The sequence below is a fragment of the Syngnathus scovelli genome, chromosome 22 (genome assembly GCF_024217435.2).
Source record: "Syngnathus scovelli strain Florida chromosome 22, RoL_Ssco_1.2, whole genome shotgun sequence".
NCBI classification, from domain to species: Eukaryota; Metazoa; Chordata; class Actinopteri; order Syngnathiformes; family Syngnathidae; genus Syngnathus; species Syngnathus scovelli.
The window spans coordinates 5,884,360-5,906,535 of NC_090868.1; the positions used below are offsets into that span (position 1 = coordinate 5,884,360).

The 22,176-nt window shown below is 42.4% G+C and overlaps 1 protein-coding gene across 1 annotated transcript in view; it reads left to right on the plus strand.

Moving 5' to 3' along the window:
* Positions 1-21,076, plus strand: part of snd1 (staphylococcal nuclease and tudor domain containing 1) — a 103,680-nt gene extending 82,604 nt beyond the window's left edge. The window contains exons 18-24 of the mRNA XM_049760579.2: positions 725-866; positions 5,395-5,518; positions 5,671-5,740; positions 7,878-7,991; positions 10,748-10,951; positions 19,060-19,104; positions 20,397-21,076. Coding sequence (XP_049616536.1) covers positions 725-866; positions 5,395-5,518; positions 5,671-5,740; positions 7,878-7,991; positions 10,748-10,951; positions 19,060-19,104; positions 20,397-20,462 — 765 coding nt within the window. The 3' untranslated portion in view covers positions 20,463-21,076. The remainder of the gene's footprint in view (positions 1-724; positions 867-5,394; positions 5,519-5,670; positions 5,741-7,877; positions 7,992-10,747; positions 10,952-19,059; positions 19,105-20,396) is intronic.
* Positions 21,077-22,176: the final 1,100 nt, after the last annotated feature.

Genomic DNA, 22,176 nt, shown 5'->3' on the forward strand with positions numbered 1-22,176 from the left:
TGCCCTCCCGTTTCTCCCTGGGAAGCCAAAAGAGACGTAACCTCAATGCGGGAAGAATGGAACCTGCTTACACTCAGTCGTAACATAAACACACACACACACACTTCCATCAAAATAAGGCCACTCTTATTTTTCCACTAACGCAGAAACAAAGTGTTGTTGTTTATTTGTTTGTTATGCTGTGTGATTAACTGTCCACAATATTAGGTACTCCCTCGTGTATCCAAGACATCATTATGACATGTTTGATGATGACATTTTTTAATGATGTATATACTTAGACGTTTTTTTCATTGACAAAATGTTTGCCGCTATTTTTAGTGTACTGAGGCGTTTTTCCACATGAAGACATTTTAATGACTAGCAAGGAACCATTTTATGGCATTTTTTTATGCATATGTACTGTTTTTATGTCACAAAACATCAATTTTTGTATAATTCTGACTTATTGAAGGACATGCATAATACATCCATTTGGATATGACTTGATGTCTTGTAAGACATATTTATTAATATGATAAGCACTCCATTTTGACTCAACCAATCCCACACGACTGACAATTCCTAGGAATCAATGAAACGATTAATCAATTCATTACACCCACGTCTTCTCCGACATGATGGAGAATGTAATCTCCTTCATCTTTTCATGCCATTTTAATCTCTCTCATTCTTGCAACGCCGACACCGACTTGTGTGTGATGTGGAGTCTCGTGTGTTGTAGGTGTGGGCCAACTACGAGGAGAAGCCCAAGGAGGAAGTGGTGCACGTGTCCGAGGAGAAAGAGCGCGTTGCTAAATACAAGCCGGTCTACGTCACGGAAATCACCGACATGCTCCACTTGTACACCCAGGACGTAGAGACAGGTACGGGACAGGACGTTTATTTTTATTCGCCTTTAAACACCAGGCCAAGTTAAAGAACCCCAATTTCCCGCAGCCATAGACATGCCGCTTGTTGTTATCGCGATGCAATGACAGGAATCCATCACCCCGTCGCTTGTGACTGGAGAACTAACAGTCCTTGCTGCTCCCGCTTGGATGCACACCCACACCGGCTGATGTATGTTTTCACATGAATGAATGCACACGTAATACATCTCCTGGTGTGTTGTGCTCAGTACGACCCCCCCAACCCCCTCACATCCTCACCCAAAAAGCCTCTCCGTACCGCCCCTCCCCGGATAATTCTAGATTAGTAGCACCCACCACAAGTGACAACAAAACTCAGGCTGAGTATTATTTGCTCACGTTTACAAAGCCAATGGGTTGAGAGCGCAAACATGCGACTGATCATCTTTTCATCATCTTGCTGTAGGCTCCGACGAGGAGGTTGAAAGGCCCCCATTCGTGCCTGCGGCTAACACAGCTAGTCCGACCTTCCGCTCCCCCTCCAGGTGTAAACACGAGGATAAAAACCAGGGCCACGTGCAGTACCTGCTATTCCAATTGAAGTGAGCGGCTGACGCCTTCAGCGTCATTTGCCACGAGGCACATGGACTCGCTACGAATAGTAGTATCAAACGCATTAAAACATTTTCTATGATCAAGCAGCGCTTTGCTGAGTAGCTCCTGAGCACGCTTGAAATCTTTCTTCATATTATCAAGGCTGACTTGAAATTACAGAAATGTTGGAAATTATTCTAATGAAATTTGTCTATCAGTAGACCTACAAAAAAGTCCAGAAGCAGTGTTCAAAAAGGCCCAGGAAGTCTGCCATTTTGGTTTAAAGCAGCCATTTTAAGGCCTTCAAAGACTGATTTGTCCTAGAGATTTTGTCCGGGAGCGTAAACCCCATCGGGGAACTGGCCCTGCCTCCCCTCCCGCCGTCCTTCCTTCTCTCTCGGTCGCTTTCGTTTTCGCTGACGCTCGCTCAAAGCCACATTAAGTCATAGCAAGCCCTTGAAGAGCACATCAAAGTGTTGTTGTAGAATCACGGCAGCCGAGCACCGTACTGTATAAATTACGTTACGGAACGGTGACGTGGCACTCGGCAGAGACTTGTTTTCAGATTTTCCCGTTTTGGGGAGAGTCATCAAAATTTGCCACCAGGCTCTACCCACAAAAAATTCTAGTGACCCCTAAAATGGACACCTGAAACCAAAATGTGTCTTTTTTTGTGGGTCTACTCATTATAGACATGTCTACAAAATGTTATGTTACAAACTTAAAAAGGATTTAGGGGCTTGATTTAAAAATGCTACCAAGCTCCATCACTGTGTTGTGCAGGCTTGATAAAGGAAAACTGCAAAGGCCTCACAGCTGTTTTTGCACTTCAGCGGGCACGTGCAGACCCACCAAATAACCTCAGCACTTTCATCTTCCTAGCGATTGTCAAATGACTTGGAGAAAATTCCCATTTTATCCCCTCAGCGGGTCACGCCAACTCGGCTCTTGAACCCAACCCTCCCATTTTCCCATTTTAATTATTCCCCCTTTAATAACTCATAAGTGCAGCTTTCTTCATGCATGGCTATCTTTACACGCGCTCGATAAGTGATTAATTTCACGTTTGGAGCGTTTTTTTTTCTTCTTCTTCTTTGCCAAATCGCCAGCAAGCGTGAGGGATTGCGCTCCTTAATCCTCACTTCATTGGACGGCTCTTTATCTGTTAATGTACTCATTTATCTGGCATTGTCTCACTTTCCTCCCCACACACATTATCTCCCCTTCAAAGGGCTATCACACCATTCCAACCCCGCCCGAGTTTTTTTTTTTTTCCTTCTTCCCTCGGCGTTGGCCTTTCTCTCTGTAGGCTATATGTAATTACTGTCTGGAGTGGGGGACCCGCATAGATCTCTGCGACCTTGCGCACTCCAAAGACACGGGCCACTCCAAGCAAATGCGACCGGGAAATAGAAACCCCCACTTTTCCGCTGCCAACCTCATTAAAAAAACACAACAATAATGTGCTAAATATAGCCCATTAAGTATTTAGCGGCATGGTGTGTGTGCCTGCAATCTGAATATTGGATGCCACATCAGCTGTTTATCAAAGACACCAAGTCGTAGTCCTCGTAGTTGAGTGAATGTTGACTTAGAGAATAAGCGCGTTCTAATTAAACGAGCGAGCAGCCCGCTAAGAAGGATAAAGCTCAATCGTGACAATTTGCGCTGTAACAACAGCTTAGTAGCGATCACATGATCAATGTTTGATGGCCAATGTTGGCTCCAGGCAAATTAATCCAGCGGTGATTTTTAAAAAAAAATGCAACCATAAGACAGACAAATGCAAACATTTCAGTTTGTAACATCGAGAGAGAAAAATAATGTGATGTATGGAAGAAAATGATAGCTCGAGATCTAAGCGTAACATCCTTGCAGAGAGAGCGGGGCAGCCCACTTGGGACTCACGTGGCCTTTTTCCCGCACATCCCAAGGCTGCATGGGATTCTATTAAGCGCCATGTATGAAAATCATTAAAGCCAAAGCAGGTAAATAATCCCGATAAGACATAAGGCCAAAAGAGCAACAAGCTCGCCGCTTCCCCATTGATGAATGCCCGCCGCATGACGCCTGAGATATATTCCAAGTCAACAGTCGAGATTAAAAAAAGATGGGGAAAGGGGTTTCAGGCTTTGAGGAGCGACCTGCCTGGAAGAGGAAGGGCCGTTGGGGAAGGGGAGGGGGGGGGCTTCATTAGGTGAGGAACAGCTGCTCTGCGTAGAAGGCGGAAGTGTGAATAATGCGAGGTAAGAGGCAACCACGTCTGAGGGTTCTTTATGTCAGAAAACACGCATTCGACAGGATGGAGCCAGCCGAGAAAGCCTAATCAATCCATTTCAGGGTTGAAAGACCAAAAGATTTTTTATTTTAGTCGTTTTTTTTTTTTATATATTTCAACACCAACAAATCTCACTCACCGTTAGTCGAATTATCTGTGTTGTAATTAGCAGGAGTCCTTCACATTTTCCCAATCAAGGGTATCCATGTTTGGTTTGAAGGCGCTGAATATCTTGGAGACATTGACCGTGATGGATTTATGTTGGGAGCAGACGTGACAGGACTTGACTCGGGAAGTGGCCGGAGTGAATCTCCAGAAGCACGCAGGGGTCATAAATCGTCTCGTTAAAGGCGGCGAACCATGGCGACGCTTGTCAGCGGCCTTTGACTGCATCACTCCAAGCTGTAATAATCATGTTAGCGCTGGCGGCCAAGGCGCGTGCTATTTATGGCCCCGAGGTGGCGTTAGACGCTGTTAACTCACTCAGAAGTCAATGTAGAAAGTTGAGTCCGTGCCCCAACTTACGAGCTTGGTGAATTATTATTACAGTGATCCCTCGCTACTTCGCGTTTCGTTTATCGCGACTTCACTACATCGCAGATTTTTTTCCAAATTAAAAAACAAAATAAAACGTCTAAATTGAGGAAGCATGTGTCTAACCTTTAGGACAATGTAGTATTGCTCCAAATGCTTGTTGGTGACCGTACTTTGTGGATTTCACTTATCACGGGTAGTTTTTGGAATCAATTATCCGCGATAAACGAGGGATTACTGCATTATATTTTTGCTTTGTAGTTTTATCCCAAAACTGAGTTCTGCGTTGTCCATTTTGTTCTCCATCTGGACGTGCTTTGTCATTTACATAAATAGAACCAATAGCATTCTCTCAAGGTTCATGTATCCGTCTTTTTGGACACAAAGCGGAAATAGATACGTCAAAAAGATTGACGCCATTTTGTAAATCGTTGACGTAGCCGCACTCTCCAAAATGGCTCCCGATCCTTGCATAGCCCCGATTGAAGTTAATAAAATGATGCCGCCTGTCTTGACGAAGATAACCCTGCCGTAACTATTTACATACGCGGGGAGCTCAAGGTGTTAATGACGACACGCGGTCGCCGCAAATGACCCGAGCAAATGGGCTGGGTGCGTCTTCCAAAAACAAACATTGCGTTTGTGAAAGTAACCTCGGGGCAGATTGAAATGAGGGCGCATAGCATTAACCCGCCAGATTTAAGAAACGCAATGTGGGAGTAATTGCAAGACTGATTGCCATGCAACTTGCCATGTGTTTACATCTGCGACTCGGGCGCCTTTATCTAATATTATGTCTGTATTCTGACATTGAGGCTCTTTGGCTAACAAGCATCTTTGATTCATGCATCTGCAGACTCGACACACTTTCCAACCACCTGCAATCATTCAGTGCAAGCAGAATACAATACGGGGAATGTTCTTTTCCACCGAAAACTCTAGATTTTTTTTCTCTGATTCAGTATTCCTAGCAAATTGGTTCTGAGCTATTTTGGGACCTTGTCTCGGTAGGTTGCTGGACCTCTTGAAGTGCTTACCTTCCCGGTTTTCTTGAAATCCTGATAAATTACCCTATGATTGAACCGAAATAGCTTCACCCAACATCTCTCTCTTGTCAATCACTTTGTGCCCCACTAGGAAGCCAGCTGGAGAGTCTGATGGAGAGCATGCGAGCAGAGCTCGCCACCCAGCCCCCCGTAGAAGGAGCCTACGCTCCACGCCGGGGCGAATTCTGCATAGCCAAGTTCGCCGATGGTGAATGGTAGGTGTCGGAATCAAAGCAGGACTTCACTATGGACCGCTCCAATTAGCTCGCGCGTTTGTGGTTGCAATATAAAACCAGAGTTGTCTCCAAGTGGAAAACATGCAATTGCGAAGCGAAGAGAATAATGACAGAAACATTATCCCCTGCAGGTACAGAGCCCGAGTGGAGAAAGTAGAGTCGGCGGCAAAAGTGCACGTCTTCTACATCGACTACGGCAATGTAAGTGACGGAAAACAGTATTTCTTTAATTTTCAATTACATAGTTAGCACATTCGAAAAATGAGTTGGACAGCTTTGATTTGAGTTTTCCATAAACATGAAGTCGGGCAGAGCAGCAGTTGCTATGCTATGCTATGCTATGCTATGCTATGCTATGCTATGCTATGCTTAGCGCAATGTTGTATTGGAAAACTGAGATAATTCTAAAACCTCATTCCTGAATTATGGCTGGGTGCGACTCATTTCGCGAACCAGTGCACTTTTACGGCATCACCCAAGGTACTACTTCCTCGTGTGTTATCCAGTGTGCTCCGGGTCACTTCCCACAATGCATTGGGGCATCACCTTGCGTCCGTCCACTCCGACAAAGGGCTTTTGTGTCCTCCTTTTCCTTCAAAAGAGACACATTTACAACCACTGTGCGAGTCTCTAATACGACGTCAATAAATCTGAAGGCGCTTGATTGGTAGCAAACGTTGAAGGTGTTCTCCCTCTCGACTCTAGAGTGCACTTGATTGCGTTAGTCTAATATACGCGCCTCGTTAAAGGAGGGACGTGCTTTTTCGGACTGACTTTTTTGTCACACTGTGCTATCTTATCTTGTTCATGTCACCCATTTAAGAGAATTCAAGCATTTATTTATTTTAGGAGCTCGTTGATTGGTGAAATATTTGCTCGTATTGCTTTGAGCTGCAATATACGGGAATGCGTCCATAGGATTCTGTATCTGTATACAGGACTGTCTCAGAAAATTAGAATATTGTGATAAAGTTCTTTATTTTCTGAAATGCAATTAAAAAAACAAAAATGTCATACATTCTGGATTCATTACAAATCAACTGAAATATTGCAAACGTATTATTTTAATATTGCTGATTATGGCATACAGCTTAAGAAAACTCAAATATCCTATCTCAAAATATTAGAATATCATGAAAAAGTATACTAGTAGGGTATTCAACTAATCACTTGAATCATCTAATTAACTCCTGAGCCTTGAAAAACACTCAGCTTGGTTCAGTAAACTGGTGTTGGTCCACTGTTTTTCATCAAGTCCAGAGTAAATGCAGCTGTGTACCAAGAGATTTTAGAGCACTACATGTTTCCGTCTGCTGAAAAGCTCTATGGAGATGATGATTTCATTTCCCAGCATGATCTGGCACCTGCCGACAGTGCCAAAACCACCAGTAAATGGTGTACTAACCATGGCATTACTGTCCTTGATTAGCCTGCCAATTCCCCTGACCTGAACCCCATAGAGAATTTGTGGGGTATTGTGAAGAAGAAGCTGAAAGACACCAGACCCAACAATGCAAATGAGCTAAAGGCCGCTACTGAAGCATCCTGGGCATCCATAACACCTCAGCAATGCCACAGGCCGATTGCCTCCATGCCACGCCGCATTGATACAGTAATCCATGCAGAAGGCTTCCCAACCAAGTACTGAGTGCATTAATAGACATTTTCAAATGTTTGATTTTGTTTTGCTGTTATAAATCTTTTTTTTTACTTGATCTGAGGAAATATTCTAATATTTTGAGATCGGATTTTTGAGTTTTCTTAAACTGTAAGCCATAATCAGCAATATTAAAATAATAAAAGGCTTGCAATATTTCAGTTGATTTGTAATGAATACAGAATGTATGACTTTTTTTTTTAAATTGCATTTTAGAAAATAAAGAACTTTATCACAATATTCAAATTTTCTGAGACAGTCCTGTAGAAGACATCACTTAAAATTCAGCTTTCGTGGTGAACCAAATTCAAATTGCAAGTGACTAAAAAAAAACACAGAATGAGCTACTAATTGTCATCATTTGCAACATGCCATTTCCATTGTAGGGAGGGGGGGATCATACCCCCCCTCCCACACACACAGACGCAAAAAAGTTATTTTCACAGCTCTGCCTCATTTATTACTCAAATGTCTTTATTCAGAGGCATAATCACAGCAATCAGGGCTAATTGTCACGGCTGCCGTATTGTCTCAGCGTGCACTTGACTGGCGCGCGTCGGCTTTTTGACTCCGGGCTCTCCGGCAGCTGCCAAAGCCTCGTGTACCCCCAGCTGACACCCGGCCCCGAATTGGAAGCTTGACACAAATGACGATAATAAACACAATATGTGTCGTTGCCAGAGAGAAACCGTGTCGTCCACCCGCCTCGCCACCATCCCGCCCGCCTTCAGCACCAGAACGCTGCCGGCACAGGCTACAGAGTACGCCCTCGCCTACATCCAGGTGCCACAGGACGTAAGTAACAAAAATAGAACTTCTGTTTTGGGGCGGAACAGCATAACCAAATCCATTTGACATCGAGTGGGTACAAACACAATTTAACACGTTCAAATTTGTACAAGACACGCAAGGTTGAGGAGGATTATGTTTATGAATGTATGTTTTTGTTTATTTTAGTTGTCTTTTCAAACCACTTCTCATTTATTATACCTGTCAATACATGAACATCCTTCAGTATTGGTATCATTTTTATTTAACCTATCTTATTATTCTATATTATTTTTAATTTTCAAGTTCAATTTGTTATAATTATTTATCCATAAAAATATTGCTTTATTCATTTTGGATGTTTTATTTTTTTGCATTTTAATTTTTTAAATATTTTTCAGAATATAAATATAAAAATCAAAGTGTCCAGTTTTCTCTGGATTTTCAAATGAATTCACAATTGTAGTATCAATCACAATGTTGTCTTTAGATTCTGGGGGTCACATTCACATTTGAACCGATTGGGTTTTGATTCACAGTACCTGGGACTCAATATAAGTAATCAACGGCACCAATCTTCGGTGCTTTTGTTGTGGTAACAGAGGTTAATGTGTGTACTAATACTTTAACATTTATTTTTCAAATACAAACTTTGACAATAAACCAAACATCATTAATACAAAACCAATGATTCAAATAAAATTATTCAAGCAGATGCCCAAAAATTAACAAGTTCAACGATTGGAAAAATTTCCAAGCTGCTATCAGAGAGCCCCAATGTTAGAATCTAACTTAACCTGTTTAGATGTTTTTGATTTTAGAAAAAAAACTGATATCATAGAGAGGTTTGTTTAAAAACATTCTGATTATATTGTAACTTTTAATGACTTGATGAGGCCATTAGCATAGACTATAAAAATATGGGCAAAAAAAGTGTTTTGCATAATTATAAACACGGTGTATGTATCCAGAATGTGCTTGGTCACTTGGTGTCTTTGTGTGTGTTGAGTGTTGAAGCATGCTGTCACGTGGGATCTCCTGACGGCTGAAGTGGCCCATCTGTTGCAGCGCTCACAGGCGTCACCTATACTGCAAACACACACACACACACACACACACACACTTGCAAGCTGACAGTCGCTCTCGGCTGGCCAAGTCGCACCCACCTTATCTTCTTGTGCAACCCTCACCTCAGCAAAGGCGTACACTCAGGCGTCCATTTCCCGGGTGCGGAGAGTTCACGCCGCGCGGCAAATAAACATCACTCTCTCCAGCTATTGCTTTTGGACAGAAATAAAAGCAGTCACCTTTTGAAAAGTCAGCGACGCCGGACATTGTTGCCACGACAACGCTGAGTCTGTTGACCGGCTGTACTCAGCTCGGATAATTTATCAAAGCAGCTCGCTTATAAAGGGTGACGTACTACAAAATCAGTGATTATTATTTTCTTTAAATAAGACGGCCTTGTCAAAGCCGCACCGTTAAGTCGCACTGACTCCATAAATCAAACCAAATGAAAGTTCTACAACAAACACAAAATGTCAATTAATTAGCGATTAAAGTCAACGACATTCTGGCTTTTAAGAGGCTTTTTAACTCGAGCACTCTGAATGTTATGAAAACATTTGCACACTAGACCGGCTGAGACCATCAAGCATCAACAAGTGCTTTAATTGGGACTCTTTCGATTTGAACGAGTTAGAGACGTTCCATCGTTGACAGGAAAGAGAAATTTCCCCCTGAAATGGGAGTCAAAAAGTCATCCAGCATACCAGTCAGCCTCCAAAACAACTTTTAGAAAATTACTTGACATCCTTATCTGTGCTTTACTATTTTTAACTTCTACATACTGATGTAACCAAAGAAACACTTCGTTTCAGTTCATTTGAGTTCAAGTGATAAAGACACTTTTGTGTAACCACCATGACAACCGACGGAGGAAAAACAAACCGTTAAAAAGCTGAAAGAACTTTGCATAAACAAGCCTCTTAATACTTTGGTATTAGCCTCTACGCAAACATTCAAACGAACTTTTGGTAAACATTGGTTAAACACGTTGGTTGGTTTTGTTTGACTTTTGAGTACATTCTGAAACAGCACAAACTCAAATATCCTTAATAGGTCAACAGTTGATTAGAAAGTTGAATTTCTATCAGATCTAAAATGATTTTAAAAAATAAATCAAAACAAACTGAGGAAGCTGTAGCACGAGAACCAAATCAACAACAACAACAAAATTGTCACGCTGGACACTTGTTTAGGTACAACTCAATGTGTCCATTTTGATTGTTGATTGCTGTCATTTACACTGTCACACTTTTCAGAAGGACTCATTATCTTTTACCTAATCAAATATCTGAGTGCACATTCAGAAATGCCCCCCCCACACACACACACAAACACACACACATCCAAGAGCAGTTTGCTGGAAAGGGGTTGCCATGGAGACAAGACCAGGGCAGGAGGAGAGAGAGGAGATTGATGGGCTTAAAGTGGCGATGGGTCTGATATTTCTTTGTTTTCCAGTGTTTTTGATTTAGCTATCATTGGTTAGTTAGCATGAGGAGCCAAAAATATACATTAAAATGTGATAAAACAGAAATTAGCTCAAACTGCCCAACCTTTTTAAGATGCTTGGGAGAAGTTTCTATTTACTTTTGGAGATTGCTATTAAATTTAGCATCTGCTTGACAAAATGTCGTTTTTGTTTTAACTTCTGAGTCGTGTATAATATTGGTTGAACGCGGCATTATTTCTGAATTCGACTCGTCCGTTTTTTGTAGGAAGATGCCCGTGCTGACGTGGTGGACTGCGTGGTTCGCGACATCCACAACAGCCAGTGCCTGCTCAACGTGGAGTACTCTGGCGTCACCTGCCCTCACGTCACAATACAGTTTGGCGACACCAAGGACGATGTTGGCCTTGGCCTGGTCAAGGAGGGTCTGGTCATGGTAGATGCACGCAAAGAGAAGCACCTGCAAAAGATGGTCAGTGTCGCATGCTCGTGTTTTGACTTTGTGGATTATCTCTAGGCTGTATGGGTTTTTTCTTCGTACAATGTGGTAGTTAACTGCCAAAAGGAGAGTTTACAATAATTAATGAGTAGTGCCCAGCCGATTAATCGTCCGTCCGATTATATCAGCCAATCATGGCTCTTCAAATATCGCTCAAAATAATAGCCTAATGGCCGATGTTTGCGATTGTTTTTACCTTTATTTGCCATTTAGGCCCGCACACATTATTTATTCCACATAAATCAATACCATATGCAACCACCATTTGCAAATGGCCCCCTTGAGTTCTTAAGTGTTGCCGGTTCGATAACGAGCACATTTCCATCCACGCCATTATTATTTCACATCAGAAAGGACTTGCCGCAGACATTTTCTCACAGCGCCGCCATGTTGCCCATTGACTTTTCTGGTCGTTAAAATAATTTCCCCCATGGACCCACTCTGGTATATTAACATAAAGAAAAATTACATGTCTGCAATTACAGGCGGCGAATGCTCGCCAATATCAGTCACTCTGCCACTTAGTTAAAAATGTAAACGGGCGAGCTCACGGAGAAATATGTCCGCTGGCGTCTTAATTGCTCGTAAACGCTCAAACGTATACGGTTATGACTGATAGGTCTTTCTTTGGCGAATAATCGGCCCCACGTGTACTGAAGTGCCTCACTGAACCCTTTGCATCATTGATTCGAACTCTTGGCGCTAAAGAGGTGCCAGAGGATCACGATGTGGTCTGGAGGTAATGGACTTAATAGACAAAGGACGGAAAACTCGGTCTAATAAGCTGAGCCGTTTGCTTTGGTTGCATTTAATGCTTTCTCTTTAGTATTCCGCGTCGGTTTCTGCAGTCCTTCCGACGTTTCACCCACCCCCTTCCCCCTCAACCATATTCCAATCCGGAAAAAGCTTTAACAAGCTGCAGCGTTGCCGACGTACTTGCAAGTAAGCCGCCCTGCTCGTAATTCCGACCCGCTTCCCGGCTCCAAAGAAGATCCTGCTCATTTTGTACGGGCGCAAAAAAAGAAGATGATGCTACTTGAAAGCTTTAAAATGGAGTACGAGTCAATCCCACGGATGATGTACAACACCCGCTGGCCATCGCTGACTCCCACGAGAGGGAAAGTTAATAAAAACACACTGATAAGGTTTGTTTATTTCCTCTGCTCCCGGTACAACGGCAACAATCTGCTGTATTCTCACCGTTACAGTTGGTTAGAATTGGGGAGGAAGGAAAGTTTGTACATTGACTGCGGGTAACAAAACAAAATACTGTGTTTGATATGACAATACCGGTTAGTAAAAATTTGATCAAAAGACTACAAAATACTGAATAAATTGGACATATTAATGACAAATCTAATGTATTGTTAATTTAAGGAATTGAAAGAAGGCTGAAATCAGCATAGATACTGATACTTACCCATTCCTAATTAGCATAATAGCATAATTGCCCAAGACATGTATGAATGTTTTTGGAAAACAAGAAAGAAAAACACAACAAATACGGATAGGAACAGAGTCTGACCAGGAGTTGCACAAATCTGTGAAGATTTGTCACTCGTGTATAATCTGAAAAATTATTTGAAAAAATGTAAAAATGTACTGATCCAACTGAGCAGATCTCACCTAGCCAAAATAATAAAACGCTAAAAACCTTGCTTTTCATGCTATCCAAGCAAACTCCTCCCAAGCTCTCTTGAGACTCATCTCGGGTGACTTTTGTCATTTGTCTCTGGTCTTCGCTCATTACCCGAAGTACGACGACTTCGTAATGTGTCGTGCTAAACATTGCGTAACAGATGGGTGCCGCCGTTTAGCCTTCGCGCCCGAATGCCGCTCGCCAGTCGAGTCGCGGCCGCGCTCAAGGTTAACGCCGCTTGTCCGCCATATGGATAAGTACGTCAAATGCGATCTGGAAGCAAAGGATAAACAGTCCTTTTTCTGAAACGACCCGTGTCCACAAAAGCGTCATATTCCTGACCCAGAGGTGTGCGCCCCATAAAATGCGGGATTACCGTATAAATACGCCGCTGTCCTACAAAATCACAAATCAGCTCGTAGAGTCGCTAGCACTCATGTCCCATACATATGATTAGCGTTCACGGACTGTACAGCAGATGCAGGCCGTCCTAATGTAAAGATTAATCCTGCCCGCATCTGGCACGCAGCATGCGTCTTCGTTGCGCACCTGCCGCGTGACACTCGGAGCAGATGGACACTATTCCCTTTTTATGCCGCCGTAACACTGTTTGACGCAGCGCACATTACACCTGGCTAGCTCCTGCTTGTTTTGGTGCATCAGCAGCACAGTGCCCAACACGCTGTGTCTTGTAAAACCAGCTGCTTTATATGAGAGGCTACTACTCATTATCTGGGTTCATTACTGAGGCTCAGAGCCACTCCTCAAAACAAAAAGCAATCTTGCTGAGTGATGTCAAAGTGTGGATACAGTGTAGCAATCTATATTTGTTGGTGCGCATATTGGGGAATCCCTTCACATCAAATGGTCAGAAAGCAATACTTCATGTAGAACAAATGAAAATGGGCTCATTTGGTCAGCCGGGGACCTCTTCAGTTTCAAATGCACTCTTAAAAAATATGGATCTGGGTGAGCGGTGTCAATGGGCGGGAAAAATATAGCCATCTACATCTATTTAATGTTAGCCAACTTAGGGAATCTTGCTCAATTTACTTCATTTTGTGCTTCAGTTAATTAGGTTTTTTTTAAAGTTTTAAAAAGCGATTTTGCTATTGGTTGGCTCCATAATAAAAAATATATGTGATTATCTAGTAGATTTGGAGCTACGTTAAGCATATAATTGATCCGCTCACTCTCCTGTGGCAGCTGCTGTTTTTATTTATAAAATGCTATTTCGTTCCCGTAGATTAAATTCCAAGTGTTAGTGCGCATTGATTTTTCTCTGGGGTGTTAGAGCATCGACGGGGAAAAAAACTAGCGGTGACCCAAACTCGATAAGCCAAATGAGGAAAGAAACTTTTCTCCTTTTTGAATATGCAAAGTCAACTTGGCAACTGGAGTTGTTAAATCTGTCCCTTTTTTTTTTTTTTTTTAGTTTTTTTTTTTTTTTGCCCGACCTGAGACAGGCATAATGAATCCACTCACTCTGGCACAGTGAATGTACTGAGCTATCCTTAAATTGTCTTGGCACTGTCGACACTAGACGCTGCTAAAATAGAAAGATGCCTGTCGAGCCCTTTAGTCATAGTCATCAGCAATGTGTACGATTTTAACATAAGTCGTTAGAGAAGTTTACCACTGGAGAATAAAGCTAAAATAAATCTCAAATAAAGCGAAATTAGTGTCATAATGGACAATAAAAATGTGCCATTAGTGGGCAAACCCTTCCTGGTTGTTCCCCTGCTCATCGTAGCCGGCGCTATTTCCGCTAGCATCTGCTTGGTTAAATTTATTTGTGTATGCCGTTTTATATGTAATTACTTTTATTGCTAATATTGCACCGAGCAGCCACGCAATTTCTTTTAGATCCTCGTAAACGAAATAACAAATTCCATCTCTTGACTCCGCTGACCGCCGTTCGCGCAAGCAAAAGTTCATTAGTGCTACAAGCTAATGATTCTCTCCGTGCTAATTGTTAATCCGATACAAAGATGCAGCGGTCCTTCTCTCAGTTATCATCAATCATGTTGAACAAAGGGCCTTGCCGCATTGATCGAGATGTTTCCGGCGTGAACATATACAGATTGAGTATATTAATGTACAACTCATCCAAATGTGTGAATATGTCTATTAAGAAAGCTGATAGTCAGCATAGCATTAGCAAGTTAGCGCATTGGGAAATGTTACATATTCACACTTGGCTATTCGTGTGAATAGCTTTGAGGGGCCAGAAAGGGCGTCCCGCCCCGCCATTTGTCCGACTTGTATTTCTTCATCACCGAGTCCCCGGCGTATCAGGGAAGTCCCAACGCGGCATGATTGCACTCATGGCTTGTGGCAGGATGGAACAACAGAGTAGGGAGAGTGGTGGTGGGAAGTGTTAAACACACGTGTGGAATCCATACAGGAAATGAGAGGAAAAGGGGATGCGCGCATATGCTAGGATGCCTCCAGGGATGCCGCCTTCCATTAATCACAGTTGGAATGTGCTGCTTGTCACATGGGAATTTGGATCTTTTTATAAGGCAGGTTGGCTTTTCCCAAACGAATCTTAACTTAGTATTTAAAAAAAAAAAAGCTTATTCCTTTTGTCCATCCCTTTTTAGTTTCCAAGTCGTTCGGATTTTTGCGCAATATATTGGGCCTTTACCAGACATGGCGTTCTTCCAGCCTCTATTTGGCAAAATAGGCCTTAAGCTTTGAGCGCCACCTGTTGCTTCTGCATGCATTGACCCCAATGTCGGAATAACCTGGTAATAAAAGTTACATTCGGGGTTATGCGGATCACGATTGCTCCCAACCGACACCCACCCTCGCATGTCATCTATAAATGGCTTATAGCTGTTTCCGGAACACCAATTGACAGACTTTCAGGTCGCTGCCCTCACTGTTCAACCCCAGTGCCTGTCACAGCTCATCAAGACCACCCCCCTCGCCCCCCTCCATCCTGTCACCAAACACGCACACACAGACACTGAGTGTCATGGATGTCGGACAGCATGACCGCTTTCCACCAATGGCTCAATACCTAATTTACAAGCCAGAGTTAGAGATGCGGGGGGCCTTTTAATGGACATTTTCTGCTTGCCTGCTATTGACTGAACACACATACAGTCAGACTTTGTCCCCAAAGACCCTTCGGACATGTCCTCCCTGACCCTTTCCACTTTTCTCTCACACACACACACACACACACACACACACGGTTGAGGGGATGCACATCTGGAAGTCAAACGCATAGCAGGGATGTCCAAAGTTTATCCCCTGATGGGAACAAAAAAAAAATGTTGATGGCAAATTCCTCCAGTAAATTTTGCAGGTAAAATAACCTGAGTTGTCTTTACAAAAAGATCAGACAATTCATTATATTGAAGATGCGAGTTTATATAAGAAATAGTTATCAAATAGGAAGATATCTGAAAAAACTCAAAATCACTTTACTTCCTCAGGGTCACTGTTAGGAAACTTTATTTTTATGACCTTGCTGAAAAAAAAGAGAAAAAAACACAGCAGCATGTAAAATGTCTGCCTTCCATATTTGTGTGTTTTTATTTTCACAGTGCCCTTGAGGGGGGTGGGAGCCTAGTCTAGAATGTTCCCTCTCATTTGTCTCCCCCCCCCCCCACCCCACCCTTCTTCGTGTGAGCACATGCTGGTGGGCTTGTCATGGCGCATTCCCAGCACAGCGCCTGATCCCCCCCAACAGCCTCGCTGGGAGGAACACCAAGGCCCCGTCAGGGCACCTCAAATACTACAGTAAAAAGAAAAAAACCCACACACAAGTTGTTTGTGATGTAAAATGGCAGCCTGCCTCACCCGTCTATTAAAATGGAGGTTCTAACACATTGCTGTGGTCAGCTGATATCAAAGCATTTGCCCAAGGAGACTTCTCCTCTGCCCAAAATCCCCGCCGCAGGTCTTGCAGTATTAATGCGGCTGCCATGTTGAATGACAGAACCTCTCCCAGGGAGTGCCGGCAACACACCAACTCCAAACCAACTACAGGCATTGTCAGACGGACAACGATAAAAAAGCAACAAAAAAAGGAAAAGGAAAATAGCGGCGGCGGGGCTTGTTTTATTTGGTTGGTTGGAGATGGACTGCTCGAGTCTGGCAGCCAGAGCGTCTGATCATCATCGCTGTTAATGAGCAAGGCCCGACACGCGACGTTGTTCCCTTCACGGCTGAGTGGCTTCCCAGTGCCGTGACTTTGATTAGTCACTAACAAAATCTGCTTTCGCATAGTGTTTTTCTTTGCGATGTTTTTCAAGCGGGCCAGGTCGAATCCTACGCACCAGATCGCGCACAACCTGTCAAAAAGCCGCTGCCGATTTGTCACTCTTTAGAACGCCACCTGGATGTGGCGCAAGGCGGGCGGCCAGCTCGGCGAACAGCTAGCTTGGCAAGTTCGCCGAGCTCTCTCTCATAATTGCAGCGTCTGTCACTCGGCTTGCAGGATCGATTGCACCTCCGACGTTTGCAAAAGTATGCGGTTTGCCTTCCACTTGTCCAGACTTTTAGGAAATTTCTAAATTTCCCTTGAATTCCAACATTGTCCACACAATTCGTTTGTAGAAATGCTTTTACCAAGTGATTTGACCATTTCTGCAAAAATGCGAGACGTTATTGAGGACTCAACTTTGAACCGACGTTTCCATAATTCTCTCTTCGTTGTCAACTTAAAGTCTTCATTATTCCTTGTCAACCTTCGAATGAATTCTCTCTTTGTTGGCATTCTTTTGCACAATATTGTTGTTCCGTTCTGCCTCCTCGATTGAAGGCCCTTCAACCGAGTCACAAAGGAGCACTTGCATGAACTTTTCTGTTTACGTCATTTCCAGATTAGCCTTTCTTTAGTGCCTTTGTCAATTTTGCCTGCTTTAGAAACACGTTGAAAGGAGAAAAACGTCCACCGCGGGGTTCTCTGAGTTGTCTGTAACTGGAAAGGCCGTCCTTGACGTCGGTGGATAGAAGACGGTGGCGGGATCATCAGCGCTCATTGTGCTTGCTTCGCTCTTTTCTTTTACGACGACATCTGGCCCGATGACTACATCCCCCCGCCAACCTCCCCACAAATCTCTTTTAGTCTGATTTGACGGATGACTCGCACAGCCGCTGCAACACTCGAGTCCGAGAACAAGAGCACCAGATGTTAGCGCCGTGTCGAGTGTGCAGCGCCTATGCCAGCGCATCTGCTGCTATAATAAGACACACAACGCCTCCATTAAGCAGGAGCAGGAATTCTTTCATTGTGGGGGGTAGTTTGTCCAATCAGGTCTTCTCACTCGGGAAATATGTCCTCACAACAAACAAACAAAACCAAAACGTGCATAAATAGATAATGAAGACAGTAGTATGTCTATCAGGAGTAGCTCCACAAAAGAAAATCAAATGATACAGGAAGTCCATCTCAGTTTGAAGAGACCATTTCAGATGGTTTGGGACAATTTCCAAGACCAACTCCTCAAAGACTGCCACCGAAGTTAAACCTCATAGACTGATGCAAAATAGCCTTCAAGGTTTTTGTGGGTGCAACATGGCGTCAAACTTTGATAACCAGTAATAACTCGGCTAATTTGTGTTTTTTTTTAATATTCACAGCCCCTGAAGCCAGTTACACTTATGAACACAAAATTTGGTAGACATGAGTAGACTGACAAAAAAAACTCAATAACAGACATATGAGGTTGGCGTCCAATTCTATTTGAAGTGTGTATACGAGACAGATGGGTGGAGCTAAATTGCAAGCAATTTTAGTAACATGTAGAGCGCCACTGTTTTCACTGTTATCAGTACAACAAACCTTGTTCGTGTGGAGTGTTGTGTTCTTTACGACTCTTCCTCGTGACGAAGACCGCGTCTGCTCAAAGGCTAACTCGCTAACCCCCCCCCCCCCCCTTTATTTTTCCTCCCTATTACTCATGAGCGCTTCATTGAGCGAGGCTAAAAGGCTGCTCTAGCAGAAGCAGTCAATATGCTCCACACTGCTTCGTCTTCTTTATCTTTTTCTTTTATTCCCGCTTTCGCAAACAATTCCTTTCACACTAAACGGTTGCGGCAGCGGCGGCACAGGAACACCGTCCTCCCGCCGTGCACATAATTAGAAATATTCCAAGAGCCTTGTGTACAGGCAGGAGTTTAAAAAAAAAAAAAAAAATTAACATTTGTATTTTGTGGTGCTTCTTTGAAGGCACTTCAGTTAGCGTCGCTAACGGCAACCGGCTCCCATCGGTTGCAGGTGATGCGAGTATTTGATGAATATATTACATGAATAGATCATGAATAGATCACATGATACTTGATAGTATTATCAATCAAACATAACACCATTGGAATGTGTAAATATCACTATTGAATGTTTTGAAGCCTTATTTTCAATACTATCCATTTTGCCAATCCCAATTTCTTAACATATGATGCATTCCCTCTCTTCTGCCCGCAGGTAAAGGAATACCTGAACAGTCAAGAATCCGCCAAGAGTGCCAGGGTGAGTCTAGCCTGCTTGGAATCTACATTAGAACTGTTCCACAATTAATATACTAATGCTAATTACTGTTACACGCACAAGCGGTGTCTCCTGTCCTCCCCCAGGCTTAATTTTTCTTCACTATACAACACAGCCCCATATGGGTTGCAGTAGTTAGCGCCAGTCCATAGTGTGACAATGTGCATGGTGGAGATAGAAACTGGAACAAGCGTGACACAAGGTGACATACTGTTCCTCGGGGAGGAGAAAACACAATGTGGAATGCAATTATGGTGTTCGTTTGAATGTGTACCAAAAATTGGAAACTCATTTGCACGCACACACATACACACACACACAAACACACGCACACATAGTTATTTAACACAAACATACTGATTATAGCACCAAATATGACTCTAAAATTAGATCTTCAATTTTTAAATAATGGAGGATTTAAGAAAAAAAATTACTTTAGACAGATTATTAAAATAATTATTTGTAAAATATCTAATATATTTAAAATAATAAAAAATACAATTATGGTAGATTTTCATATTCTAAAACACAGGTCAAATGCGTTTGAAAAAAATAAAATCTGTAATGTTTTTTTTTTTATACATACTGTATTTATGGCTAAAATTTGAGGTCAAATTTGAGCCCAAACAAACCAAAACCTCATCCACCTCTGCAATTTATGTAATAAGGTAATAAAATAGTCTTAGTACATGTTTTACATATGTATAAAAAATATTAAACATATTTTTAAAAAATCATGAAACTATATATAATGATCAAATAACCAGGATCAATACTTATGCCATTTTTATTACACACTAAAAAAATCATTAATCATAAATATTTTATTATATAATGTCAGAGTAAAAACTATACAATAAATAATAGTTAAACTGCTCAGAACAGACTTTTTTATAACGTGTAGTGTACGTGGTCTTGGGTTCATTTCCAAAGTGAAGTCTCACTGCCGCCACCTCCTGGCGCAATCCCGATGACTGCCACTCGATGGAGGTGGGGGTGCCGCTGTTTTTGCTTACCGTAGCGGGAAGCGCTAGACAACGTTAAAAAAAAAAAAAATGCACGCTACAAATGGCTCATTGATTCCTCTTCTAATAACTGGTGCTAATTAGCACAGGCGCTAATTAGCTATGAATCATGGCAATAACAGCCAAGCAGACCAGAAAAAGAAACATCTGAAGAAAAAAAAGAAATGTCCTCGAATAGATGTTATAATTTGGTGTGTGTACTGGTCTATGAAATGGTCAAATGAAATGTGACTTTTGTTTTTTCACCAGCTCAACATTTGGCGCTATGGAGACTTCCGCGCCGACGACGCCGAAGAATTTGGCTACAGGCGCTAACGTCGATGCGACATAAGAATTTTCACAAAAACAAAAACGACAAAAATTGACCATCCAATCAACGCCATTCCAAAGACCAACTTGGACATATTGGGGGGAGCGGTGCAACGGTGTGTGTGGGGGGGGGACAACTGACTGGACAAATGAATTTAAAAAAAAAAATACGCTCAGTCTTATCTTTTTAAATTGTGAATATCATGGAGAGAAAAAAGCACGCTAGTGTCGTTTGCGCTCACTTCCCGCGCTATTTGATAATTCTGAGCCGTTTGAGCGACGGCCTCTCCTCCAATCACTGCTTTTCTTCAAGGACAAATGTTCAGTTTCTTTTTATTTGTGTTTTTTCTTGCGATAACAATTTTGCTCCCCCAATGAACCTTGATGTCAATGAATTTAGCGAGGAAATAAAAGGACAAAAAGGGCGTCTTTGTTTGTCTTGGAGTGTAAAACGTGTGATGCCGATTTTTTTTGTTGTCAAAACTAGTGACACCATGCAGCGGCTTTTCTCCCATCTTCTCTCTTCATTCTGTAGCGACATTGGCGGGCAAGCCATCTTTTCTGTCTCGCATTTGTCTCCTCACTTCTATGACAAAATTCAATAAAAACAACTAAATGACCCCTTTCCCCCTCTTTATTTTGGAATGTTTTTTTCCTTTTATTTATAAAAGGGATTGCGTGTAAATCTCGCAGCGTGGCAGCATAACCACTGAATTATCATTACAGGCCAAAACAATAAAAAATAAATAAAACACGTCCGCGCGGAGGCACTCATAAAGATTTAATACGAGCCCTCGTAGAAGTAAATGCGCCGTTTCGCCTGAAATGAACGCTAAGCGCAGTTGGCGTAAAGCGGCTCACTTAACGGCATAATTCATGAATGCCGCCATGACGGCGACGAGGCAGACGGACGGCCGCGCTCAATGCACCAATGGGGCTAGCTAGCCGATGCAGCTTTATGTGAAGCACTACATCAGCGAGCGGCTGCCTTGGCATGTTTACAACGCTTTGGCCTTAAAATAGCGCAAAAATAAAAGTGAGGTAGGCTCACCACAACACTTAGTTTATTTGGGGTTTTAATTTTGTCTCTAATTTACCGTAATTTCCGGACTATAAGCCGCGGCTTTTTTCCAAAATTTTGAACCCTGCGGCTTATAGTCAGGTGCGGCTTATATAAGATTTTTTTCGTGATTTTTGTGATGACTTGATCACTTTTATACACTCGTAAAAAGGCTGTGGACCACTGTTGTGCGGTATCTTGAAGAAAAAAACAACAAAAATACTATTTTAAAACACTACTATGGCTGCTGCTTATTCTGGCTGTGTTGTTTGTGACTATTATGAGCTTTAGTAGGAATGCACACTAGGTTACCTGCGTCAAAGGGCTCTAAACCCTTTCTCTTACTCTGCCATGTGACTCAGAGTGGCGCTGTTTGGACCATCTGCATTGTATTAAAACCCAATCAATCAGCATTTAAATTAAATTCTTCTGAAATTTTGCTCACTAAAAACAAGTTGTAATGAATGTGAACTTTTAATGCATTTCATTCAGAAGGTTACTTTGAACCCTGAGGCTTAAATGGCGGCGCGGCGTATTTATGGATTTTTACGGCTTTCTGTGTACTGTCTTTCTTTGTAAAAAACTCATGTGCACGTGCGGCTTATAGTCCGGTGCGGCTTATGTAAGAAAAAAACTAAAATATCCCTGAATTTTAGCTGG